General features: G+C 49.7%; 2 protein-coding genes across 2 annotated transcripts in view; one reads left to right on the top strand and one right to left on the bottom strand.

Annotated features, from left to right (window-relative positions):
- Positions 1–991: 991 nt before the first annotated feature.
- Positions 992–14,621, bottom strand: LOC142824074 (uncharacterized). The gene is made up of 5 exons (XM_089773770.1): positions 11,387–14,621; positions 10,758–10,817; positions 5,734–5,934; positions 4,403–4,516; positions 992–4,115 (listed from the first exon to the last, which is right to left on the bottom strand). The coding sequence occupies exons 1-5, from the start codon at positions 11,520–11,522 to the stop codon at positions 2,503–2,505; spliced, it is 2,124 nt and encodes a 707-aa protein (XP_089629896.1). The 5' UTR covers positions 11,523–14,621; the 3' UTR covers positions 992–2,502.
- A 744-nt stretch (positions 14,622–15,365) lies between these two features.
- LOC142824071 (uncharacterized) overlaps positions 15,366–19,803 on the top strand; it is a 144,051-nt gene continuing 139,613 nt past the window's right edge. The window contains 3 exon segments of the mRNA XM_075915811.2: positions 15,366–15,552; positions 15,895–16,363; positions 18,365–18,460. Coding sequence (XP_075771926.2) covers positions 15,992–16,363; positions 18,365–18,460 — 468 coding nt within the window. The 5' untranslated portion in view covers positions 15,366–15,552; positions 15,895–15,991.

The raw sequence follows: 19,803 nt of genomic DNA, 5'->3' as shown, positions 1-19,803 counted from the left end.
CAGTAGAACAGGGGTCTTGGTTTCAGCTGCTCCCAGCTGTCGTGGAATAAACACACGTTAGCTTTAGGGTTCAAGACAGACAAAACCACCTTAATAACCCAGCTGGGGGGTGGGGGGGGTTGTCACAGATGCCAGGGAGTCACCCCTTACCAATACAAGCCCCTTCCTCACACTCAAATGCCTGAGATATTTATACCTTCTTACAAAGTCAAAGTGGAAATTTACAGAGAAAAGAGGAAGTAAGGCACTTTATCCTTAAATGGTAATCTCTGCTTGACCCGATAACAAATTGCAAGCAGTGTGATTTTTTCTTTGTTTGTTTAACAGCATTGTGGTTTCTTGCTCAACTTGCTTAGGAAGCTCGCTTCTGACGCAGGACGCACTGCGTACGGTTCAGTCTTTGGCCAGGCTAGCGAGGCCTACCTCCACAGTATGTATTGGACATAAATATTTTACATAATTTAAAATAAAGTTTGATCAACTAACATGAGAAAGTTAAAAGGTATAATCTCTTTAATAATTTAAATGCAACTGCCCAGATGCTGTACTAGCAAAATGGCTTGACTAATTATGTAATTAACCGTGAGTTTCCATTAGCAACAGTAATCTACAGAAGGTTTGCAGAGGGCATCGTGTGATTAGCCGGGCTGGGTCGGGCCTGAGCATCGCTGAGGGAATCCACTCAGGGAAAATTACTCAAAACCAGGACTGCTGACAGCCCTTGACTGGAGACCTTTCTAAAATAGGCCACAAACCAGACACACTGAGCACTTCAGCTGCCAATCCAGCCTGCAGGAAGCCTCATGAACAAAACCCCTCAAATACCCCAGCTCTTCCTATGCCACAATCAGCCCTGGGCTTATACACAGGTGAGTGGTTATAGAACCCAATCTTTCCAACCCAGAACAGATCCACCTGGCTCCAAAGAACCAGCCATGAATCCCTGGTCAATTTATACTTTAGATCTACCCACAAGATCACAGTGGACCAATCCTTTAGAATCTAAAGTTTTATTAATAAAAGAAAGAAAAGGTTGAGAGTAAGGCTGTTAAGGAGAATACATTATATACATCAATCAGCAAGTTCTTGATGCAGGATCTTAGCAGAGATGTTACAAACTGCTAGCATAAAAGTCTTTGGGGTACATTGTATGTCAGGATGGGTCAGCAATCCTTCCTGTGTCTCTGTCCTTAGCAAGGCTGCATCTGGGATAAGTAGCAAGACTGAAGACAAGAGGGAGCCCCCTCCTGGCATTTGATATTCATTAGTGGTGTCTCCCAAGCTGGACCTAGTTACATGGTCAAGTGACCTGTTTCATATGCCAGCAGCCATTGTGCCCTGGATGCTTTGCACCTTTCCACACGCATTCCTCAGGTGTGTATTGGCCAACCTGAGAACCATTGTCCTTGGAGCCATACTGATTAGCATAGTCACTCATTGGACAGTCCTTCCTCATGACAGGCAGTCCATGCACAGCGTCAGCAGAGCCCATAGTCATAACTCCCCATACAAACTCCAAACTAGTACATGAATACCACACATAGAATCAGCACAATATCAGCTTGCATTTGACACCTTGCATGGCCCACTCTGTACCAAATTTGGGGCAAACAGTTTCCCGTGAGTACAGCAATGATCTTAAGGTGAGTATGCTCACCTTCAAATCCAATAAAGTGACAGGGGTCTCAAGAAAGGATTGGGGTCTTGAAGAAGGATCTGGGATGCAGAAGCAGGCAGGTGTCTGGCCTGGGGGAAGGTGCAGTGTGTGGCCAGGAGAGAGGGTGCAAGTGAAAAGAAGGGTGTCAGTGCAAGCTGGGGGTGCTGGCTGCCGGGGGAAAGTGAATTGAGGAGATTGGGAGGGAATGTCTGGGAAGGACAACAAATATTACCTGGCTTTGGGCCCCCTTGCAGCAACATCTCCAGTCACACTGTCTTGGTCACCCTGGAGGGAGGCTCAGCTGCTGCAGCAGCAGCCACACAGACTAGGACCAGCCCCGGACACCAGGCACCACTACTGCACCCATTCAGTCTAGGGTTGGAGGTGTTGCTGCTGCAGCCATGCAACCCAGGACCAGCCCCAGAGACACCCCTGACATGGTCATGTGGCCCTTGAGGCCAGCAGTGCAGTGGCAGCAGTGCCTCTAATGCCAGCCTCAGATTGTGTAGCAAAGGCTCAGCCTAGCGCTGCCTCCTCTCTAGTGGTTACAAAGCATGAAGAGGGGGTTGGGCTAAGCTCCTTCCCCCTCAGTACATCTTCATTTGGAGGTGGGGCCTGGCACTGCCTTGTGGACAAGATCAAAGCCTTAGGCAGGCTGTATTCTGTCAACAGAGAAAAATTTTGCTCACCACTACTATAGGGTTTCTCACCTATGTGGATTCAACTATATGCATCAAGGCTTGAACTCTCACTATAGCATTTCCCAAAGTCAGAGCAGTTAAAGGATTTCTCTACTGTGAGAGTTCTCACAGATAGCAAGGTGTGACCTCTGACTGCAGCATTTCCTACAGTGAGAGCAGGTGACTAGCTTCTTCTGTATGGGTTTTCCTATGTCTAACAAGGGTTGAGGTAATACTGAAGCTTTTCCCACACTCAGAGCAGCTGAACGGTTTATCCCCTGTGTGACTCCTCCTATGGATGACAAGGTGTGGTCTCTGTCTGAATCTTTTCCCGCAGTCAGAGCAGATGAAGGGTTTCTCCCCTGTGTGGATTCTCCTATGGATAACAAGGGCTGAGCTCTGACTAAATCTTTTCCCACAGTCAGAGCAGCTGAAGGGTTTCTCTCCTGTGTGGGTTCTCCTATGGGAAATAAGGTATGATCGCTGGCCGAAACTTTTCCCACAGTCAGAGCAGATGAAGGGTTTCTCTCCTGTGTGGGTTCTCCTATGTGTAACAAGGTGTGACCTGTGACTGAAGCTTTTCCCACAGTCAGAGCAGCTGAAGGGTTTCTCTCCTGTGTGAACTCTCCTATGGATAACAAGCTGTGACCTGTCATTGAATTTTTTCCCACAGTCAGAGCAGGTGAAGGGTTCCTCTCCTGTGTGGGCTCTCCTATGGATAACAAGGTGTGAACTCCGAGTGAAGCTTTTCCCACAGTCAGAGCAGGTGAAGGGTTTCTCTCCTGTGTGGACTCTCCTATGGATAACAAGGGTTGAGGACTGACAGAAGCTTTTCCCACACTCAGAGCAGCTGAACAGTTTCTCTCCTGTGTGGGCTCTCCTATGGGTAACAAGGTATGACTGCCGACTGAAGCTTTTCCCACAGTCAGAGCAGCTGAAGGGTTTCTCTCCTGTGTGGGCTCTCCTATGGCTAACAAGGTGTGACTGCCGACCGAACCTTTTCCCACAGTCAGAGCAGGTGAAGGGTTTCTCTCCTGTGTGGACTCTCCTATGTCTAACAAGCTGTGACCTGTCATTGAATTTTTTCCCACAGTCAGAGCAGGTGAAGGGTTTCTCTCCTGTGTGGACTCTCCTATGTCTAACAAGCTGTGACCTGTCATTGAATTTTTTCCCACAGTCAGAGCAGGTGAAGGGTTTCTCTCCTGTGTGGACTCTCCTATGGATAACAAGGGTTGAGGTCTGACTGAAGCTTTTCCCACAGTCAGAGCAGCTGAAGGGTTTCTCTCCCATGTGAACTCTCCTATGGATAACAAGGTGTGACCTCCGACTGAAGCTTTTCCCACAGTCAGAGCAGCTGAAGGGTTTCTCTCCCGTGTGAACTCTCCTATGGATAACAAGGTGTGACCTGTGACTGAAGCTTTTCCCACAGTCAGAGCAGCTGAAGGGTTTCTCTCCTGTGTGGGCTCTTTCATGTTTAATAAGAGTTACACAGTCACTGCAAGCACAAGGTGAATGTTGATGGGGGATTTTCTTTTGAACAGTTTCTGTGTTTGTTTTCAACCTTCTGCTCCTGTGACTGGATTTATCCTGTCCTGCTCCTGGACGGTTTCCCTGCTGCCTTTGTAGACTACGCTGACTATCAGAAGTCTCTCCTTGCTCAGGACTCTGAGAAACATGCCCTTCAGATCGTCCCACTAACACCCCACATGGAGCCATTTGCTCAGGTTCTTCCTCCTGAAGACTCCTCTCACTGTTCTCATTCAGCATCCCATCACCTGCTGAGATGGAGAGAGAAACCACACAGGAGTCATTCCCTGTGCTGAGCTGAAAGAAAAATTCTGAATGGAGAACAGAAAATGGGGGAGAAACCCAAAGAATGGCTGGAAAGATTCAGTAATCCTGAGCTGAGTTAACCCTGCACCCCCATAACACATTTCCCACCCTGCTCTCTCAGACTGGAGTTGATGACAGGCTGAAGGGCCAGTCAGACTGGATGAAAACACACAACCAACATCTGCTATGAGAATACAGACATTGGTTTGAGTCAGTTTAGCTGATTTCTCACCTGTGTGGGAGTCACTGATGATCTCCCCTTCCTCACAGCCTTGGAGATCCGGGATCTGCAGCTCTTCCCTTTTCTCCACCCAGGAGAGCACACGAGTTTTGGAGACTGGAAATCCTATTCGGGGAGCAATTAACCAAGTGCTGATCTTGTTCATTAAGGTCTGCACCATTCCTGCTTCCAAAGCCAGGATCTGAGTCTCCTATCCAGGCAGGCTCCTTCCAGAGACTGGTCTCTGGCTGGTACAAGATCCCAGGACACACTAATTCCATCCTCCCCCCGCCCCACCACCATATTGAGAATAGCCCAGCTGACTCCCATGGGGAACTGAGCGCTCTGCTGCACTCTTACAGGATACAACTCAGTCTCCTTTAGGGCCTGTTCCATACTTGGACAGGACAGGAACACACTGCTCATGAGGGGAGAGCTCTAAGACTTTCAGGACTGACAAATGCCTCTAGCCAGGACTCATACTTGAGCTGCCACATGTGAGGTCTCTAGGCCTGGGAGGGAAAGGATCCAGCAGAGCTCTAGAGCCCTATGGGCTCTGCCCACAAAGCTCTTGGCTGGGGGATGGAATTGCCCTGCTCTTGGGCTCAGGTGCTCTACTTGAGCCAGAAGGAGGCAGGGGAATTGTCTGATCAGGAAAATGAATCCTTGGCTGGCCACTTCAGGCCCTGCCTATGGTCCACACTCCTGATCCTGACTGACTGTGCCATGGTGGGCCCTGTCAGCTGCCCACAACAGCGGTCAGTCCTGCAGACAGCCAGGGCAGTGCCAACCTGTTCCTGTGGCCAGCCAAGATGGAGATAGGATGGGCTGCTTCTCTGCTGCTTGTAGATGCTCCTGCAACTCAGCTCCCCTCCTGCAGCCTTGGTTCTACTCTGCCAGCAGCAACAGCCATCCTCTTGTGGCCAATCGGGCCTGCCATTTGGTGCCTCTCTGGCTTGTACAGAATCAAGACTCTGAGTTGGTGCCTTCCTTCCAGGGGCTCAGCACAATAGGACAAGAAGACCTTGCAGACGCTAAGAGCAGCTGCACCCTGCCCCACAACTCTGGTCCCTGCCGTTCTTGCTTGGACCCTTCCACCGACACTCCAGCCAAGGCACAACATGGGAAAGATGGTGGGGACCACAATGAGAGCTTGGCTGTGGGAAGAGCAGCACCACTATTATGTCACTGAACCTCCTCTCACCTCACAAAGGAGCCAGGATTACTGGGGCAGATACTGCTGATATTGGGGGTTCAGGCAATGAGCGACCCTAAACCAAACCCAACCCAGCTGCTCCAGAGCCCACCCAGCTTCTGTTAAACAAGGGGATAGGAATCCTCACCCAGCCAGCTCACAGCCTCATAATTCTCCTGCATCACATCCCTGTAGAGGGCTCTCTGGCCCGGGTCCAGCAGAGCCCATTCCTCCTCAGAGAAATACACAGCCACCTCCTCGAAGCTCACCAGCTTTGCCACAGCCATTTCTTGTCCCTGGCTCTGCAGGCCAGGGGCTGAGGCGGAGTGAGATATGGGTGTTCTGCAGCCTGGCAGGGGGAAAAGGGGAATTGGAGACATTTCAAAAAGGGCTTTAATCCTTTCCACACACAATTTTGCTCACACTCTGTCCCTGGTGAAAAACAGGCTGGACTTTGCAGTTTTGGGCAAACGCTGAGTCTAGATATTCCATAAACACCACCCACAAGTTAGATCCGAAGGTTGTATTTATTTCTCTCAATACCTGGCTTGAGTTACATTACTTTGCCTGCAACAATGGGATTCAGTTCTCAGCAACCAATGTTTCTGCTAACAAGTCACATATTCATCTGTGTGAACATGGACATAGGTTTAATTTAATTTGGGCTGCAGTATTTATAATCCTCAGTCTTCATGCATTGATTTGCAGCCCAAATTTTGGTTCTCGCATCTGACAGACTTTAGAAACTCTCTCCACAACTGAGAGGAAAATACTTAATATGAGTATTTAGATGCATATTATTAAACACGTGTGCTGAGTGTTTGCAAGCTAAGACCTTAAAATTCATGGATTCATGACATCAGAAGCTATCCTTAGCCATGTAGGCTGTCCGCTCTGCGGCACAAGACATGACACTTAGCCCAGCTACCCAGGCACAAAGCTGTTCCCCCACAGCATGTTTTCTAGAAAGTTGCCCAGTGCTCATTTGAAGACATCAAGAGATGGAGAAACCACCAGTTCTTTGCTCGTTTGTTTCAGCAGGCAATCCTCTTACCCATCAAATATTTGTGCCTCCTCTCTAGCCTGAAATTCTCCGGCTGCAGCTTTCACTTATTGGCTCTCACTGAGCTGTATCCAGTAGACCAGGGATTGGCAATTCATTTTGATGGGGGGGGGGGGGGGAGGCACTCCAAGATTTTGGAAAGTGGTTGAGAGCTGCACTCTTCCAAGATATTAAGCGGCAAATACAGCGAATGGGTAGGACAGTAGGGGAAGAAAGGAGCTTTGGGTGAGGGCTTGGGATGCAGGAGGGAAAGAGGGGTCTGGGAAGGAATTTGGTTAAGGAGGCAAGTGTGATCTGGGGCACTGGATTAGCCAACTACTCATGAGATATTTAAAGTAAGGTCAATTTAGAGAAGTGGCTGAGTGGACAAATAGGGGACTGAGGGGTTTCTGACCATGAAGAGCTTCTTGCATACTTGAATGCAGGAAGAGAACAAAGAGTTTAATATAATATAATGTGTGAAAGGAAGGTATTGAGGCCTACCCAGAATATGTCAAATGAGCACCAGTTTAATTGTTAAGTGGAAAGGAAAGGCAGCACTCAGATACAGGAGATAAAAATAAAAACAAAATTTGATTGGTTGACCAACAATAACCCCGCTTTTAGGGAAGTAAGTAACTCAGACAGCAGTATGCAACAAAGTGCTGATTACCCCAAATGGAGCAGACGAAAGTTTTTTGTAAGGGCAGAATGAGACAACAAAAATCTAACGTCAGCAATTGTCAGGTGAGTGGAGGAGTACCAAAATACCGAAACAGGGTATATAAGGTGGGCTGAAACAGACCACGAGCGGACAGGTTGCGAATCCGAAAAGCCAGGTCTGATCAACCAGGGCTCCCTCCCCGGCGCTGAATCTCGCTGCCGTACGTAAGCTCCGAAAGGGGAACAAATAAGCTCCGAAAGGGGAACGAATACCGGTCGTAAGTTGCAACGAAAAATCCAAAGAAAGGAAAAACATAAAGAAAAGAATATCTCCTGAATCTAAGCAATGCTTCTATCTTTCTTAACGTGAGTATTATATAACTGTTAACTCCATAAATTTCTTAAAGGTAACTCAGGAGGGTATATCAGTAGGAGAAGTTATTTCTTGTTATTTTTAACTGTACTGTTTTTCTACTTTTTCTTTGTATATTATATTGTCTTAAAAGAATCAAAAATAATGAATTGATTTAAATGGAAAATTGATTATAAAGTAAATAGAAAAAATAAATAATCTTTGTTTAACCCTAAAAAGAAGTATTCCTCTCTCTGTGGTTTCAAATCCTTTAAAGAACCAAACCCGGGTACCGAAATGGTGTACCAACAAGTAGGATATAAAGAAACAAGTGAAGTATGGGGAAGAGGAATGGTTACTACACCTGAGCGTTGGTGTAATAGTTCAGAAAAGTTCAGGATGTGTAAACCAGCATTGTTTAATGGACAGAAAGTTGTGTCCACATTAACGGGTAAAATTAATTGGTTACCAAACAAATGTAAAGAATACATAGGCTCTAACCAGACCCATTTAATTGTTTGTCACTGTAGTGACTCAATTTGGCAATTGTTAAGCAAAAAGATAATGCATAATAAATGTTATGTTGTACCAGTTAAAATGAATGTCACCGTACCTTTTTGTAATGTAAATGGACTATGGAACTTAACACAAATGGGATACAACTGCACTGGAAAAGGCAATAAGACTATTGAACAAAATACGGTGTTGTGGATCCGATTTTTAACAGGAGAAGTGAAAGCCATAACAAAACAAACTTTCCAAGACGCCCAAGTAATATTACGAGTGGAGCATTTCACAATACAAAAACTGGACTTACAAAAAATAGAGGTTATAAATCTGGACGTGGAGAAACGAAATTGGAACATTTTGTTAAAAAATGGAAAATTTCTTGAGCTAGCAATCAAGAATCAAACTGTAAGGAATGTGGACGAATCACCCATAACAATTGTGGACATATTAAATGATTTGGATGGAACAATTAATAAGGGTATAGAAAGTGCAATAGGATGGGGAGCAAGTGTTTGGAACTTTTTATCCATGTTGATATCAGGAAAATGGTTTTGGATTGTTTGTGCAATAATAATATTAATAATTGTGATAAGAATATTATATATGTGTGGAATATTCTCCCAAAAACAAACTATAAAATATATGAAAATAAAACAAATAGAAAATGAGCAAATAGCAGATGCACAAGCACAGAGGGAAATAGAGTTATTGTAATTAAAGTGTCTCATTTGACACGGGGGGATGTGAAAGGAAGGTATTGAGGCCTACCCAGAATATGTCAAATGAGCACCAGTTTAATTGTTAAGTGGAAAGGAAAGGCAGCACTCAGATACAGGAGATAAAAATAAAAACAAAATTTGATTGGTTGACCAACAATAACCCCGCTTTTAGGGAAGTAAGTAACTCAGACAGCAGTATGCAACAAAGTGCTGATTACCCCAAATGGAGCAGACGAAAGTTTTTTGTAAGGGCAGAATGAGACAACAAAAATCTAACGTCAGCAATTGTCAGGTGAGTGGAGGAGTACCAAAATACCGAAACAGGGTATATAAGGTGGGCTGAAACAGACCACGAGCGGACGGGTTGCAAATCCGAAAAGCCAGGTCTGATCAACCAGGGCTCCCTCCCCGGCGCTGAATCTCGCTGCCGTACGTAAGCTCCGAAAGGGGAACAAATAAGCTCCGAAAGGGGAATGAATACCGGTCGTAAGTTGCAACGAAAAATCCAAAGAAAGGAAAAACATAAAGAAAAGAATATCTCCTGAATCTAAGCAATGCTTCTATCTTTCTTAACGTGAGTATTATATAACTGTTAACTCCATAAATTTCTTAAAGGTAACTCAGGAGGGTATATCAGTAGGAGAAGTTATTTCTTGTTATTTTTAACTGTACTGTTTTTCTACTTTTTCTTTGTATATTATATTGTCTTAAAAGAATCAAAAATAATGAATTGATTTAAATGGAAAATTGATTATAAAGTAAATAGAAAAAATAAATAATCTTTGTTTAACCCTAAAAAGAAGTATTCCTCTCTCTGTGGTTTCAAATCCTTTAAAGAACCAAACCCGGGTACTGAAATAATGGAGATTGCCTATCTCCTAGAACTGGAAGGGACTTTGAAAGGTACTTGAGTCCAGTCCCCTGACTTCTCAGCAGGACCAAGTACCATACCTGATGAACTTTTGCCCCAAATGGCCTCTGCAGGGATTGAACTCATAACCTTGGGTTTAGCAGGCCAATGCTCAAACCACTGAGCTATCCTTCCCCCCTGCTGAACTCTACATTTCACTTGGGTATGTGGAGTGGGAGGCGGAGAAGGGAGACTTGGATGCCGGAGGCAGGCTTTGGCCAGGAGACTTACCTGAGTGACTCCTGGCCAGCAGCCAAGCACCTCTGAGGCAGGCAAGGAGCCTGACCAACCCTCACACAGGCAGCAGGGCCATGTGCGTGTGTGAATAACTATGAGCCGGAGAGGAGGGGGCACGGTGCTTCCTTTGTGGCCAGAAACCAGCCAATGAGATTGTCCTGGAGGTGAAAGCAGTGCCTGAAGCTTTCCCCCTTCACCTCCAGGCTCACCTTCGCTTTCTGAGTGGCTTGCAGGTGGGAAGTGGCAAGTATGGAAGTAGCCCATTGCTCGCCAAACATCAGTGGGCCGGATCAGATGGCCTGGCAACTTGGATCCGGCCCATGGGCTGTATTTTGCTCAGGCCTGCACTAGATCGAAGAGCCCTTGCTTATTCGGCAGTTTCTCGCCATGAACAAACTGATACCATGGAAGCCAGTCAGCTCTCAGCCTTTCAGCCTATTTATTGTTTGAAACCAACCCCATATTGAAACTGACTGAGCAATGAAATCTGAGCCTGAAGGTGCCGTCCGTTGCGTGCTTTAACTTCGCTCCCATAGCATCCCAAACCCATAGACCAGTGTTTCTCAAAGTGCTCACAGGTCCCCATGCAGCACCCCTGGAGCTCCTCACTGATCAGTGGGTGAGATTTAGGTCTGTGTGCACCATGGTCGCTGGTTTGCTGGTAACTTTAATGACAATCCCTTGAAGATGTGTTCACAGGAATTTTCTCATTTAAAGAATCTCCACCTGAAAAACTCACCTTGTCTGAAAGCTCCCAGGGATTTTCCACTTGCTTTCTCCAGTGCGAAGGGCAGAGTGTCTGGTGGGGGAAGGGATAAGATAGGTGAGATTCCAGGCTCTCCTCTTTATAACAATGTCCCCACGCTGAACTCTGCATTTCACTAGTATCAGAAACCAGAAACATACTCAAGTGTTTAGTAAGAAAAGGTCAAACTTTCCGTGTCCTCTCTCGCTTGGGTACCTCACAGCAATGGAGCCAACATCTATGCAGCCTCATCCCCGCCCCAGGAGACACAAACTGAAAGTGAGATTTACTTTTCCCTCCTCATCCCCTCCCACCTGGTTTCTCTCAGTCACGAACCACCTCTTGTCATAAACCTAGACCTGTGCTGGGGCGAAGACGTTGCCATGACATTAACTTTACCTTTTTTGATTCCATGACACCAACGGGAGGCTCAGAGTTTGCAAACCCCTGGCTCTATTTGCAAGCAGTAGACTCTGTTTGCTCAGTGCCTCTAAGGAGAGCAGCATGACGGGGCCGTCATTCTCCATGTGGGAATTGAGGCAGGGGAAGGTCGGCTTCAGAGGCCAGATTCAATACTTTCTAATAGTTAAACAACTTTCCCCTACTCCATCCCTTCTAGGTACCTTTGAATTCCCTCAGAGTCTCCGACAACGCAATCGTTTTCTGGGAGAAACCTCTGACTTGTTCTTCCAGTTCAGGGGGAATCTCCTCTGGCAGCTGGTACTGCCCCGTCTCACACCTGGACAGAAACAATTGCATGTGATTCTGAAAGGTCCCATTGCTGTTCTTCACCTCTGGCCCAGAGAGACCAGCTGAGGACAAAAGTGGAATTGAGTCTCAATGGCCAATTCACTCTTTGGCCTGCAGGCGATGAGGGACAGGATGTTCCCAGGAGAAGGGCTGTAGGAATCTGCCCACTAGGAACCAGACTGAGACACCAGCTTCTCCCTCCCCTGCTCCTTCCACACAGGTCTCTAAACATTCCTCAGGTAGGACAGACTCTGGGTCCCTGCTGCCCTGGTCTAAATGTACCCACTGCCCAGCAGTGACAGACCCATATTCCAGCCCCACAGTCCTGAGGCAGCCAGTCCCCAGGGAGGTGACAGCTCTAGGAAATATCTGAAGTCAGACTGTGCCCCTGAATGGGGAATTCCAGAGTCTGCTGTGCAAGGATGAGACCCTCAGAATTAAGTGAGTCAGAGACATTTCTATCCAACATCTGGCTGTAGAGCCCTGGGGAGATGTGGTGCCAACATCAGCTCCAAGCTCTTTCCCTGCGCTGTGTAGTGTGACAGGAGTGCGAGCCACCTACATGTTCAAGGTGTTTCTTACATTCTAGAGAAAAGAGACAGAAAAGAATCTCAGCTGCACTGGACACACCCAGGGAAGGCAATTTGCAAATATGAGGAAGACACGCCCTGACCTGGCCCCAGGGCCATAGATTCTGTGACCTAATGGGGCTTTGCCATCTCTAATAGCTCTGTGCCTGTGACTGCAAAGCACAACAGTCACTCACATGGCAACAATGCACACGCCGAGTTACACCCAGATCAGATGGCTGGACCCCAGCACTTGTGCCTACACAGTGGGTCTCCCTAGCTGAGGAGCAGAAGTTATGAGGGGTAGGAGAGGGGAGCTGTGAGGGGATGGGGGCAGGGAGAGAGGAGGAGGGATGAGGGAGGCAGGTGTCCAGTTTTGGACTGGAAGCCCCTGGCCCAACAGGCTCCTGGAGATGCCAGGCAGCACCACTGGCCCAAGCTATCGAATACCCAGTTTGCGGCTCCACAGGCTCCCTACCAGCCTCTGTGCAGACCGCGGGGAAAGTCCCTGAGTCGGCATATCCGGCTCCTAGCATTGGAGCAACTGGGGGAGTGGGGGGGGAGATCAGCTAGGCCAGGGCAGGGCAAGAACCACTCTTGGGCAGCATGGTGAACAGGGCTGGCCACTGACCGGGCTCCCTAACTTTAATCCAAGCCCCTTCCCTTCTGCCTCCCCTTGCACCCAGTTCCTCCAGTGCCTGGCTGGAACGGCGGCCCCACTGCTTGGCATGGCCAAGAGCAGGGGAATCCTCAGGTGTGGAGAGCAGCTGGGGGCTGTATGGGGGGCCTGGTGTGCAGGGGGCAGGAGAGAGGGATGGACTAGAGGATGTCTGGCTCGGGGGTGGAGTCACAGCTTCTCCCAGGATCCCCTCAATGTATTGTTCCCAGCATGGTATATCAATTGGGGGACATATTAATGTGGCTTGGGGTTTATTTTGGGGGCGGGGGGGAGGAGGTGTGTTTCAACTGTGTTTTCAACAACAGGGTTTCATTTTGATAAGCTGAATTTCAGAAAACTGAAGACGTCCCTGACAGTGATAACAACCGTGAATAAATTGTACCAAAATACCAACACTGAGCCTGCCACTTGCAGAATCTAGTTTCATTTATAGATGTGGTACAAGAATCAAATGACCCCTAACAAAAGATGGCCAGGCCCACTTTTGCCAGACGCTAAGCACTATAAATTAAAATTGAACACTCAGCATTTGGAGCAAAAATGATGGAAGCAGAATGCAAGCCACAGTTCATTGGGCCATGCCAGAAAGGATGGAACTCTGTGTTTACGGCTGTGCAGAGAATTCGGTGCATACGGAATGAACAAGAAAGTTCCACGAGAAATGTGTTCCCAGGACTCCAAATTAGTATGCAAGAAGCAATTCTTTGCTTTATGCTTTTCTTTTTGTTAACCCCCCCGCTGATCATTCTACATTTTTATTAACATTACGTATTGGCTGGTCAAAAGGCTGAATCTAGCAGAGCTGGTTTTATTGGCAGAATATGCCATGGTTATGGGCCCATTGGGGAAAGCCCTAAATATCCAAGCACAGATAAGTACACTAATGGAATGGAGTGCAACTGCGTAAATTATACCAGCTTCAGGGGGTAGCAGAGATTTTTTTTTCCAGTTTATCCTGTACAGACTAACAGTCTGGTAGCACTTTATAGATTAACAAAACATATATGTGGTATCACGAGCTTTCATGGGCACAGCCCACTTCTTCAGATGACTGGAGTTTTGAGTTTAGGCTGTGCAGAGCCAAAATAAATAGGTCTGTACAGCCTAAACTCAAAACTCCTGTCACCTGAAGTAGTGGGCTGTGCCCACAAAAACTCATGATACCATCCATATATTTTGTTGTCTATCAAGTGTTACCAGACCATTTGTTGTTTTTTAAGTTTAAATTATACTTGATGGTTTCAAAACTGCAAAGGAACAAGATGCCCTCTTGAGGCCACTGGTAGATGGACTTCAGTGCACCATTCAGAAATGTTTTGGGAAAGCAATTCTCAGAGTACCAGGAATAAGATAAAAGTTATGAGACTCTGTCCTGTCTATAACACTCTTTTTACATTTTAAACACCTTTAAAGTGCAGTGAGAACAAACATACAGCTAGAGTGGGCAGGGCAAAGTGCAGGGGGGTCTCTGCAGCCCTCCTTAGCCTACTCAGCCCCTCCAAGTTGCATCTAGGATTACAATAAATGTTTAAGCAAATAAAAAGGCGCCTTGGCAGGGCCACTGGGGAAACTGCTTTAACCACCAGGAGCGGATGAGAGTTTTGCAGGGCCCAGGGCAGCACAATATCACGGCCTCCCCCGTTTGGAGAAAAAAACAGAAAAAAGGGGTGTGTCCCCCTGTGCCCACTCCTCCAGTAGCCCCACACTGATCATGTTAGCTACCCCCTCCTCATCCCCTCTCTTAACATCTCCCTCTCCCTCTACAAACCTGCCCTGCCTCTCTCCTCCTGGTGCTGGTCCCTCCCCTGCAGGTGTCCGCCCTTCTGCTTCACCCCCAGAATCCCCTGGCACCTGCACCTTCCCTTACCCCTGCCCCCTCCCGGTACCTCCCCCTTCCCTCACTGCCCCTGCCCCCTTTGCTCTTTTTCCCTGATGCCCACCCCTCACCAGCCTCTGCCCCATTCCCCTCATGCCCCTCTGCCCTCACACATGCCTTGCTCCATCCCCGCCCGCCCCTCCTTCCCAGCCTTCTCCCAGCACCTCCCCCTCACCCCGCCCCTCCGCACAAGGCCCTTCTCCCTTCCAGTGCCAAACGCTGGGCCGCGCGGTTTTAAAGTCCCAGGCCGTGGCGTCACGCGCATGCGCACCCTCGCCGCACTGGCCGGCGCCGGGGAATTTCGAAAGTGCGGCACAATCCTCCAGCCGCCGCCCTATCCCGCTGGCGCGGGGCATAGTGAAGCCTCCCTGAGTCCCCGCTCGCCCTATCACCCCACCAGACCTGAGTCCACGTGGAGCCGCGTCCCCCTCGGGACACTCGCAGCGCGCGGGCAGAGAGACGGGCCAAGGCTGCGCCAGAACCGCTGCGCATGCGCAGTGCGCGGACAGGCCCCGCTCCCAGCCCGGCAGGGAGGGAATCCCCCGGGTCGCTCCACGCGCTGCAAAAGCCCCGCCCCACCTGCGAGCCGGCCCGGGCTCCGAGAAGCGGAAGTAGCCTCAGGCCGGGGGGGCGGGGCCAAGCAGCCCGGTCTGAGCTAAGCCCTGGCGCTGCAGTCTGGTCGGAGTCACGGAGCTGCTGCGCATGCGCGGTCTGACGGGCCGCCCCGTTCTACTCCGCCGCGGTCGGGTTTCGGCGGGTCCCGCCCATCGCTCCGCGCGCGGGCAGGGAAAGGGACAAGACTGCGCCGCGGTTACTGCGCATGCGCCGCGCTCTCTGAGCCGTTGTGGCCGTTACTCGCTGCGGGGAGGAGTCGCCAGAGCGTGAGGGGCTGGGACCCGCCGTCCTGCGCTGCTGGTGGGTCCGGCGCTGGGTATCGGGGGCGGGTCCGGCTGGGCAATGGCCCCCCCGCCGCTGCGGTCGCCCCCCCCCCGGTCGGGCTGTTGGCACTTCCTGATGCTCGCGCTGGCCTGGCGGGGGGGGGGAGCTGGGTGGTGCCGGGCGCACAGCGGGGCTGTGAGGGGTCTGCAGAGTGTGCGGGGGGGGGGCATTTGAACACAGGGGCCCGGGCCTGAGGGGCACAGCGATGGGGGGGCGGTTCTGGCCGGGGCAGTTAGCGGGAGGGGCCTATTGGAGACCTTGCAGGGGGGGAGCTTTTGGGGCTTTTTCGATTTTTAAGTTTGATTTTTTTGTCCTCAGTGCTGGTACCTCACGGCTCTGCCCCCCTGGACCTGCCTCCCCCCACTGCCGAGCTCAGGAATGTGACACGGCCCCGGTCCCCAGCCCAGCGGCAGCCATGGCTGCAGAGAGCCCCGTGGAAAGTGTCCGGGAGGAAGCGCCGCGTCCCGTCTGCCTGGAGGATTTCACAGCCCCTGTCGCTCTGCAGTGTGGGCACAATTCCTGCCAGGCCCCCCTCAGCCCTCAGGGCAGAGACACTGAGCAGCAGGGACCCCTCCTGCCCAACCGGCAGCTGGGAAACGTGGTGGAACTAGCCAAGCCGCTGGGTTTCCAGGCAGCAAAGAGAGCAAGATGGGACGGGGTGTGCGGGGAGCACCAGGAGGCTCTGAAGCTGTTCTGTGAAGAGGATCAAACTCCCATCTGTGTGGGGTGTGACAGATCCCAGGCTCACATGGTGGTGCCCAAACAGGAAGCTGCCCAGGAGTACAAGGTACAGAGTGGCTGTCCAGTGTGATGGGAAATAAGATTGGGTTTTAATTGCAGGCTAATTTCACTGACTGTTACCAGCCACAGATGTGAACCAACCAGTGTAAAGCAGTGGTCTCCAGCCTTTTAAAGTATCACTTTTTGAATTTAAGTGCAACCCAGGATCTACCTCAAACCCAAATACCCTTGCCCCACCTCCTTTGTGACCCTTTCCCGAGGCCCCGCCTCTGCTCACTGCATCCCTTCTCCCTCCCCGATCCTTTGTCCCTTTCATCAGGCAGGGGCAGAGGGTTGGGGTGCAGGAGGGGGTTCATGCTCTGTAAGGCAGTTTGAGCTCAGGGGGCTCAGGGTTAGAGAAGAGGCTTGGGGTGCAGGAGAGGTACATGACTGGAACAGGGATTCGGGATACAGGCTCCAGCTGCACACTGCTTACCACAGGTGGCTCCTCTGTGGTGGTGCAGTGGGGCTAAGGAAGGCTCACCCCTGCACCACTCTCAAAAGCAGCCTACACACTCCCTCTGTTTGTGGAGATAGAATGCAGAGTGGGAGAAGGAAACAGCTCCAAGGCAAAGGGCAGGAGATGTGCAGCAGCAGGGAGAGGGGGCAGCTGAAGTGCTGCACTTGATAGCCTCTTAGCCAAACCAGTCAAGATCACCTGTCAGAGGCTCCAAGATCTACCTGTAGATCCCGACCTACTGGTTGGTGACCAGTTCTGTAAAGCCTTCATGATTCAAGAGATACTGTAAAAAGTAAATGTTCTGGCTTTGTGGCAACTTATGTCAAGTCTTTACAGATACCTGATGTGGGAAATGTTTCTCTGAGGCTCTAAATCCTGAAACGCAGCCCTCACTGGTGGCAGGAGGGGTGTTTGCACAAGGGAAGGTGTGAATAATCAGAGAGGTTTAGATTACAGGTGCTACAGGCCACTCTGTCAGTGAGCTGCCTTGGGACTAGAGAAGAGGAAGTTACAAGCTGTTACTGATAGAATGAACAGGAATAATAAGCTGTCATTTGCCTTACAGATCCGCAGTGACCCCGCACAATACCCAGCACGGGAAAGTCCCTGCTCTGAGCAGGTCACAGTCCAGTTAGACAAACTGTGGGACGGGAAGGTGGGGCAGCAAGTTGCTCATAGTCGCCAAACACATCAGGGATAGAGTTCGGTCCTGAACCCTGGTCCAATTGTTAGACTACACTGCTCCCTGTCCCTCAGCATCACTGAACAGTGCTGAAGTGTGGCTGTTAGGAGAGAAAGATGCCTTGATAAAGTCCTAGGCTCAGCAGGGAGAAGAGGTTTCCCACTGGGATGCTGAACTTCTGGGCTGCTCCGTGAGGGGTTAAACTGTAATGCAGCAGCTGGCACTAGATGAGGTTGCTGGGCTGGATGCTGTGTGGGGCCCTGAGTGCCTTCACTCCACCCATAGCAGGGTTTCAGGAAGCACAAGTCTATGCCAGGCAGAACTGGGATTCAACTGGATTGTAGCAAGAGTTCAAACTGGTTAACTGATGAGCTAATGTTTATCGGTGCCAATTACCGGTTAAACTCCCCACTGCCCCTGAAGTGCCCACTTGCCTCTGGCAGCTAACGTCAGTCTGCAGCTGCTGGGCGTTCCCATTGGCCTGCAGTTGTTATGGCCACCCCGGCAGACCTCGCAAGAGATCTCTGGCCCCAGGAGAGCCCATTTCCACTACCAACCCTGCCTGTCAGCAGGTTAAAAAATACTGTCACTGATAAAATTGTAATCGGTTATGTGATTAGTATTATTAACCACCTGCATCATTCTTTATGAAGGTGCCACCACCGATCTGTCCCCCATGCTCGTAGGTGTCCTCCTGCGTCTGCAGTCTCCTCCTGTGTATTTTTCTATGGACAAAGCCATGTCCAGGGCTGACTCCCTACTGGACAGAGGCAGAGTTCCTCAAAACTGGGACTCTCCTAAAGGCAGACAAATAGGCTCCCAACATCTAATGTGGTTTGCCTTTGTGCTTATATCTGTTTCTTCAGGAAAAACTGGAGACTCATTTGAAGACTCTGAAGGAGGAGAGAGAAAAGCTGCTGAGAAGGAAAACAACAGCAGAAGGGAAAAGCCAGGAGTATCTGGTAAGTGCTTGTGGCTATGGACCAGCAGGGACTGGCAGTGGGAGGGCTGTGTTAGGAGGCAGACTCCTGTGTGGCCTTGGTGAGGTTGGGCTTGTTTGTGTTTCTCCTGGATTATGAATCATTGGCTGAGATCCATGTGTAAAAAGGCCTTGAGCATCCGTGTCAGTGCATGAGTGCAGCTGGAGAAATTAGATGAGGCGGTCGTGAGGTTCCAGATTGACACTGTCAGGAACCTCTCTGTGCAGATTTCCCGTATCAGCGAGGGGATCGGTGAGCTGGAGGGGACATGTCAGAACCCAGCAAGTGAATTCTTGCAGGTGAGACTGAGGGACAAACATCTCAGCCCTCACACAGCGAAGAGCGGCTTCTGAATCACAAGTGCTCAGTCCCAGTTGTCAGATCTCAGTGTAACACCTTGTGCATTGCTGCCATGTGAATGACTCCTGTGCTTTGTAGAGTTACAGGCACAGATCTATTAGAGATGGCAAAGCCCCATTCACTCAGGGGGTCCATGTTCCTGGGGCCAGGGCAGGGCCTCTCTTCCCAGGTTTGCAAAATCCTTTCTCAGAGGTCCCCTGTGTGTGTCCAATGGGGCTGAGATTCTTTTCTGTGTCTTTTCTAGGATGGCAGAAGCACCCTGAGTAGGTACGTGGCTCTCACTCCCCTCACACTGCACAGAGCAGGGAAAAGGCTTGGAGCGGATGTTAGCACCACATCTCCCCAGAGCTCTACAGCCAGATGTTAGACATGAATATCTCTGATGCATTTAATTCTGAGGGTCTCATCCTCGCACTTTAGACTCTGGAATTCCCCATTCAGGATCAAGTGTTTCTTAGAGCTGTCACCTCCCTGGGGATTGGTTGCTGCAGGACTGTGGGGTGGAACATGGGCCTGTCACTGCTGGATACTGAGCACATTCAGCCCAGGAAAGCAGGGATCAAGAGTCTGTCCCACTCGAGGGCTGTTTGGAGACCTGTGTGGAAGGAGCTGGGTTGAGGGGAGCTGGTGTCTCAATCAAATCCCTACTGGACAGATTCCTTCAGCCCTTCACATGGGAACCTCCTGTCCCTCAGCATCTAGAGGCCAAGGAGTGAGTTGGCCATGGAGACTCTATTCCCCTTTACACCCCCAGCCAGTCTCCCCAGGACAGAAGTGAAGAACAGAAATGGGATCTTTGAGGGGAAGGTTGCATGGCCATGGGATGTGTTGTCCCTGTTCTCAGGCTGCGAGAATTGGAGGAATTCTAACTCCAGGCCTGTTAGAGCTGAGACTTACTAGCCAGAACTTATCAGCAGTAAATGACATAAAATCACATTGAATTGTTTCTGTCCAGGTGTGAGACG

This window comes from Pelodiscus sinensis, chromosome 28 (genome assembly GCF_052426305.1).
Source record: "Pelodiscus sinensis isolate ZL-2025 chromosome 28, ASM5242630v1, whole genome shotgun sequence".
In the NCBI taxonomy this organism is placed as follows: domain Eukaryota; kingdom Metazoa; phylum Chordata; order Testudines; family Trionychidae; genus Pelodiscus; species Pelodiscus sinensis.
This window is presented reverse-complemented; position numbering and strand designations above follow the sequence as displayed.

Coding starts and splice junctions, on each gene's coding strand:
- LOC142824074 (XM_089773770.1), bottom strand. CDS start 11,522: ATGCAATTGTTTCTGTCCAGGTGTGAGACGGGGCAGTACCAGCTGCCA. Junction 10,818..11,386: donor GACTCTGAGGGAATTCAAAG/GTACCTAGAAGG, acceptor TTCCCCCACCAG/ACACTCTGCCCTTCGCACTG. Junction 4,116..4,402: donor CATCAGTGACTCCCACACAG/GTGAGAAATCAG, acceptor TCTCCATCTCAG/CAGGTGATGGGATGCTGAAT.